Source organism: Mirounga angustirostris, unplaced genomic scaffold, assembly GCF_029215605.1.
Source record: "Mirounga angustirostris isolate CCGP_5_RB_7025 unplaced genomic scaffold, mMirAng1.0.hap1 SCAF_12, whole genome shotgun sequence".
NCBI classification, from domain to species: domain Eukaryota; kingdom Metazoa; phylum Chordata; class Mammalia; order Carnivora; family Phocidae; genus Mirounga; species Mirounga angustirostris.
Window position 1 is genome coordinate 23,874,603 of NW_026991720.1, and position 7,242 is coordinate 23,881,844.

A 7,242-nucleotide genomic window follows, 5' to 3' on the forward strand; every position below is an offset into this window, starting at 1 on the left:
GTGTTTTCACTGAACTCTTTGTGTTCATGAATTAGGTTTTAGATAGGGTCTATTGGGAAAAACCCACAAGAAAGAATCCAAAAAGCTACAATAGTCTGACAGGCTGATTTCTTAGCTGACATTCTGTGTGACATTCTACAGATGCTCTATCCATCAGGATATGACATGGTGTTAGAGGTAAATGTCACATATCAGAGCACCGTTGTGGGCCAAAGAGCAAAAGAAGTGATCTCAATGACAAAGTCTGAGGTATAGATAACATGGGCCCAAACTCATTCCTCAAACTGTGGAGCATAACCTGGCAACTACCGAACTTCTAGAACTAAATAAGTGGCTGAGTGCGACATGCGCCTCTTCGAAACAGTGGCTGTATTTTGGTTGAGACCAAGCAGTCTGCTGAACTACCCAAGTCAGTTCACCAATAGCTCATTTTTCCTCTTTCCTGGGAAGTCTGGGAATTACTAAACTACCAGCACCACCCAGTGACAGAAGTCTCTGTGAGTAAGACCCTAAGGAATGTCACTGGTAAGAAATAATACCAAGCAGTATGCACGTCCTTGGGGCAACCAGCCACAGGGATGAAGGACAAGAGTAAAATGTCACAGGGCTTCTCAAATGCTCTTCCCTGCCAGCTGTCAGAAGTGGGAAACAAAAACTCATTTCGTAATAAATGTTTTCATTTCCTTTGTACATGACAAAAGGTCGAGAGCTGATAAATGGGAAGGGCTGGGGAGCAGAGGTCTCTGGAGGTAAGAACCTGAGGCAGATGTCCTGCACACAGAGGCAGAACTTCATTGTTAGTCCCAGGGAATGATAGGATGGTGGTGGTAAAAATATCTTATATTCTCACCTACGATTCATTTGGCATCTACATGAGATCATATCTAATACATGCCTATTTTCCAGACTTAAAAAAATGGAGGCCCAAGTGTACTTAATCAAGGTTACACAGCACACGCAAAGTGTGCCCCTTTTCTTTTGATGGGGGAAAAACTGGGATAAAAGCATACTACAAGCTTTCTTGGCATATTGCTTTCCATCCCCTTCTGCTCAAGGATAGGCAGTATAGTGGGAAGGAAGAACAGTGGGGCTGGAGCTGTTGGTCTCAACGTGTTCTCTTTAGAATTCTTCGTCTCACCTGGCCTCTGCAGCAAGCAGCTCGTCATAGTGAGAGGACCGCTGATCGTCATCCTGCCGGTATCTGATCACCGTGGCCAGACCTTTGCTGACAAGGGCCTCAGCAATGTTTCTGCAACAGAAAAGATAGGTCAGTGAGCACTAGAGGTGCATATGGGGCTCAGTCAACAGAAATAATAACAGTTAGCACCTGGAGGTCTTAACGCGTCCTGACACAGGAGGGAGAAGCCAAGGATTTCAAGACCAATAAGTCGCTAGGCTAGAAATCCCAATAAAAGGTGGAATAACAAAGTTCCCTAGCTCAGCATTTTTCTGGTTACTACAGTCAGATGCTGTATCAATCCATACATAAGAACTAGCAGAAAGTATCTGTAAAAAGCCCACATTAGGCAGGGCTATTTACAGAATGTTATAAACAAGCCAGTACCCTCAAGAAAAGTCTTCTCTAAAATATCAGGCACACAGATAAAAAACAAAACACATAAAAGCATGACCTAAATTTCTTAAAATCTCCTTTCTAGCCTATACTCTAGAAAAGTGCCTTGTTTCAGCTTGGCAATGTTAGAAAGATTAGTTTAACATAACCCCCCAGTGCTTCTCTGTCTTCTCAGACAGTGGCTCTTCCACCCAAAAGGGGCTTCTAGAAGGTAAGGCTATGAATGAATTTGGTGGCAGGCGGGGGGTGGGGTGGGGGGGTGGTGGTCGTGTTCCTATGGTGGAATGAAAATTCCTTATGAAGAAATGGCATGAGATGGGGGGGGGGGAATTAGGTAAAAAGTATAAAATCAGAGATGACCAGCTTTGGAGCAATACTCCAAATAAAGAGTCCTTTTAGGACTACAGAAAGAGTCAGATTAAAACCCTGCTTAAAGCAATTCTCAAATGTGTCTAATCTTTTCTTCACCAGAATAAGAGGTGCCACCATAAGTGGCCTCCATATCCTCTAACTAGAGAAGAGTATGCTGGAAAGGACTCTCAGACAACAAATAAAAATTTGCATGATTCCTCCCCAAGCTGGAAAGGGACGTTTGATGTGAAGCAAAATAAGCTGCAAACTGCAAAAACAAAATTTTCAAAAATTACCTGTAGCAAGCACTGGGACAAGAGGCATGATACTAATGGGGGAGAGTGATGGTTATGTCTCTCTTTGTGTCTGTCATAGTTACACCAAAGGCCCTGCTCAAACCATCTGGTTAGCTGCCCTTCAGGGAGGAGGTAGGGTAAGCAATAGGCTACTGTACCATATGCTAGGACTTAGTGTTGTTAGAAATGTAGTTACCTCTTAATACACTAGTGTTCTTAGAACCTCAGACTCTGGAGATGCTGGAAGCTGGACTAACCACTCTACATGCAGGTTTAAGCCACTGAAGGGTTTTCTTCATCAAAACCCAGGAATTTACTTTTTTAAAAGAAGAAAAAAATATGTGCGGGTAGAGAAAAGAGGAAAAGATGCTATGGCTGACTCTCATTATGTGCCCCTCTGCTGCCTGTTTATCTACTGCCAGGACGATATTAATATCTCCAAACCGCCACGGAATTAGCACTTCTCAAAATCCACTCCCACAAAGAGGCTGCTTTGCTGGCCACCCTGTCTCCTGAGTCACCGCATAAGCGTGCTGGCAAACGCTGTCATTATCACAGAGCTGGGTTTGGCAGCGGGGAGAATGCCAACAGCCCCGAATCAGCAGCTGTAGGTATTGATATATGGTGAGAATTAAACTAAGGGTGTTACCAAGAAGCCCCAAAGGGCAGGAGAGCAGCCCCACCCACCAACGGGTCAGAGAGGAGACTGGGGGACAACTCCACCTGTGGCGGGGTGAGATAGGTCTTGGCGATTAGAAATGCCCAAAGAACAAAGACATATTTGTTACTGCATTTTGAACTTCTGTGCACTGACATTTTATAGTCAATACAGGGGGTTTGGAAGAGAAAGCTGGAATGACTGAGCAGGCAAGAAAAGATTCACACAAATAAGCCTCTACGTGAAAAGATAGAGAAAGCGAAGCAAAAACAGCACAAATGTTTAATGATCCACCCCTGTTAATGCTGCTCAAATCAATTCACAGAACTGAACTGAGTACCTACAAGGCCAGTAGAGAACCAAGGGCACAATCGTTCCCTTCTGTATCCTGTCAGCTAACAGACATTATTAGACAAAGCAGGTAAGGCCTCAGATTCCCACTCCACAACCTGCCCACTACCAGCCTCTTCCTTCTCTCCACAGCATAGAGCATAAGCCATGTTCTCTTCACTTCTTATCCCTAATTACAGATTTCTCGTGGAGGAACAGTGGTGCTGGTGCTTAGTGAGCAGAGGAAAACCACATGAAATAATAACAGCTGTCATTACTGGGTGTTTAATAAGCCAGACATGTGAAAATAACACCACATGTATTTTCTTCTTCGTGTATATTCCCCTGTGAGGATTCATCACACCATCTTACAATTATTAATTGACTCTCTATCTTCCTTTCTAAATTATGATGTCTGCGAGGGCCAGGGCTGCATCTTTCTGCACTTAAGTGCCTAGCCCTATAATAGCTGACATAAAGTAGGCAGTACCTATTTTCTGAATGAACTTAATTTATTTAGACTTATTTTTTAAATGTGGCAAAATCACAGTACATTCCTTTAACTTTGTTTTAATACATCCTGAAAATTTTGAGATACTCTTTGGAGTATCAGAAAAACACCCAAACGTTTTGGAAATATAGCCCTGGAACATTATTATCCTAAGCAACTATTAACCAAGCTTGCCCAGCATAGAATTAAGGACAAAAGCTTTCAACGTGCCTTACCAGCTTTTGTCTTTCCCCTCCCCGTTATCTAAAATTTGAATTTAAAGAGAATGAAAGGGAGAGAGAGAAAAATGGAATTAGCCTAGATCCATGGATTTGACTCTCTCATTCATTTCTTTTGGCTACTAATGAAAGGTCAGGAGACTTTCCCCTTGGCCAAAGATGGCTCAGAACTTGACACGGGTGCACTGATCAGTCGCCCAGTGGAAAAAAGAGAACATTAAATTATGTGCCATGGCATTAGGCTGCTTTAGACAAATTTATAAGTTCTGCTTTCTTGAGTGTATCAGTAATTCTACTCCAATTGCATGTCTGGCTCAAATGGATAATTCATAATCAGCATACAAAAAAGGACCTAACAGCCTTGGAAGTCTAACAGGAAATCATCTTTGTATCAGCTACAAACACAAAGAATTAGTGCTGGGACTGAAATGCTTCTCCAAACTAAGAAGTTTAGGTTCTGGTAAAAGCGAACCACTGCCATCAGGCATGATGAGGTGTCCCTGATACAAACAACTTAGGTCTCACATACGGGCTTTCTCAAAAGGTCTTCACATAGTTGACATCTTCCCTGTCCACTTGTTTCCCCAGCAAGCAGGTTGCAAAAAGCTCATACTTTCCCATTATAAGATACCTTTGAAATCATGGGGTAGTATACTCTGCCAACATGGTGAACAGGTATTCTATCACCATGCAGGAGAAGAGGATTCTTAAAAAGTAGGTTTTAATTATAGTAGTTTATAATTGGTCACATTTTTGCCTGCCTTCCCCACGCCTAACCCCTACCCCAAGACTGGAATAGCAACACACTGATAGGTCAGATAACTGTCTAAGATCATCTTGATTACTTAACTGGTGTGTATGTGTGTAATTCTGAAACAAACTTACAGAAAAGTTGGACGTACTGTATGTAACAAAGAACATGCCATCCTTCTTTGATCCATTTGCGAGGGAGTAACCCACCTGTTATACCCTCACCCCCAAAACCTTCAGTATGCATTTCCTATAAACCAGGATATTTTCCTACAAAATCAAAAAATAGTGAGTAGAACCAGGATACCAATAAGGACACATTACTACCATCTAATCCACAAATTTACTACTTAAACGTTGTCAATTATTCCGATAGAATAATTAGGGGGGAAAAGGATCCATGTTTCCTTAGTCTACAACAGTTCCACAATCTTTCTTAGGCTATACCCCATGGCCTTAACACTTCTGAAGAGTACAGGCCAGTTTTTTTGGTTTGTCTGATGTTTCTTTGTGATCAGATGCAAATTATGCATCTTTGGCAGAAATATCACAGAAGTGATAGATGTATTGTTCCCTTGGCCTCCTATGAAATGTACAATTTACTGATAATGTTCACTTTGATCACTTGATTAGCATAGTTTTTCCACTGTAAAGTTACTCTTTTCCTCTTTATGATTGATAGGTATTTTTTGAGGAGACCCTTTGAATTATGTGATTTTTATCCCTCAAATTCCCAAGTTATTCATTTATTTAATTATATCAATATCATGGAATGTCATTTTATTTAAAGTCATAATCCACTACTATCATTATTTGTTGTGATACTAAAATTGTTCCCAATTTGCCCAGGAGGAGCCATGTCAAGCTGGTTTCTGTGTCCAGTGGACATGTCCCCACCCCCATCATTCCTTGAGCACTTCTTTGCTTTCTGGTATAACAACATGTTCCAGGCTTATCTTGTACGTTTTCTGCAGCTCTGAAATTAGCCATTTATCTAAATAGCCCACATTTACATCTTTATTTCTATACGTTTATTTCTATATCAATCTATAACTACTGAAAACCATGTGCGGCAGTCATGAAAATGTGCCTCTCCGATCTCTGACTGCAGGAAGTGTAATTGACTGACAGTCCCAGCTGCTGTGCTCTGAAATCCATCACTGTTTCAGCCAAGGCTATGCTTCCCACCAGCTGCTGCTTGCCTGAGCACAGCAGATACTAAGGCAGGCCTATTGCTGAGAGATGTGGGACTCCTCTGATGGCAACTTGGGCTTGAGGACTCCTTGTTGGCTTGGTGGTAACTCTCTTAGAACTTGGAGAGCTTAGACTTTTCCAATTCAACCTTCCTTTCCTCCCACCCTTTGCCACAGAGATTAGGACTGCACTGCAGTCTGATGGCACTCCCAGCTTCTTTCAGCTCCCTTCCCATTTTCCCACCCAAGTGTTTCCCCTAGTTAATCTCTTTCATGTCTAATTCTGTCTTGGCATCAGCTTTTTAGAGAACCTGAACCAACATACCATGAGTTCACAAAGATACCCACAATCCCACTCCAACACTACAGGGTTCATTTTCATTTTCTTCCTTTCCATATTTGTACTTCCTTTCTGACAGAAACCTGGCTTCCATTATCCTTAATAGTTTATTTATAGGAAGACCTTTACTATATACACACATACACGGTCTCACTCACACATTTTGTGACTTTCATGATTTGGTCCTAACAGTAGAGCTCACTTAAAGAGAATGCATTACTTGATAAAACAGAACCTGGGTTACATGGATAAGTATTTCAAGACTGGGCAGAGAGAGTAATTCCATAACTCACACACTTGCGCACATGCCTGCACACCCCCCCCTTCATTCTCCATCTGAATAGGGATAACAGATAACTCAATGGCTCTGGCTCACATACCTTCATCTAGCTGTTTGACCTTAACATTTTCCACTTAGAAAACATCTACATTTTATCAGTCACTGAGGTGTCCATGGAGATTGCAAAAGCAGAATATTTTCCTCAGGGCAAACATACACATGGACACATTCAGAAAAATGTAAGCCTATAAAGAAATGCCTCTATACTATATTCCAGTCAAGGCAAAAGAAAGGGTTGAAAGATAATTAACAACTCAATTCATTCACAAAAGTCATATTGTCTAGATCAGAGGTTCATATCTCATATGTGTGCATGCAATCCCCACACATACGTTGTTTTCCATACAACGTCTTTACAATAACTTCAAGGCCTTGTAGTCAAATTTCATAAACCAAGCACAACATGCACCCCATGGCTAGTCACTGTGAGAACATGGATCCGACAAGACCTCAGGCATGTAGCCTGGCCCTCTGTCACCCATGACACTCAAAGACTCCAATGTCTTAAAGCCAGAAAATGGCCTTCACAGCCTTTTCACATTGGCTGTACCTTTGCCATAAAGACAGGCTTCCTCACAAGTGCTGGGATGGAGATCCCCAGCTGACAGGGTTCCAATATTGATTTCTAACATACCAGATGGCTCATCTCACTTTTCCTCGGCTATACAGGGATGTTCTACTG

At 41.9% G+C, this 7,242-nt stretch overlaps 1 protein-coding gene across 2 annotated transcripts in view; it reads right to left on the reverse strand.

The window, feature by feature from the left end:
- Nucleotides 1-7,242, reverse strand: part of SND1 (staphylococcal nuclease and tudor domain containing 1) — a 407,418-nt gene that overhangs the window by 185,806 nt on the left and 214,370 nt on the right. For both annotated transcript variants that reach the window (XR_010406399.1, XM_064574988.1), the window contains exon 13: nt 1,139-1,249. Coding sequence is in view for 1 of the 2 variants with exons in the window: in XM_064574988.1 (XP_064431058.1) it covers nt 1,139-1,249 (111 nt within the window). In the remaining variant the exon portion in view is untranslated. The remainder of the gene's footprint in view (nt 1-1,138; nt 1,250-7,242) is intronic.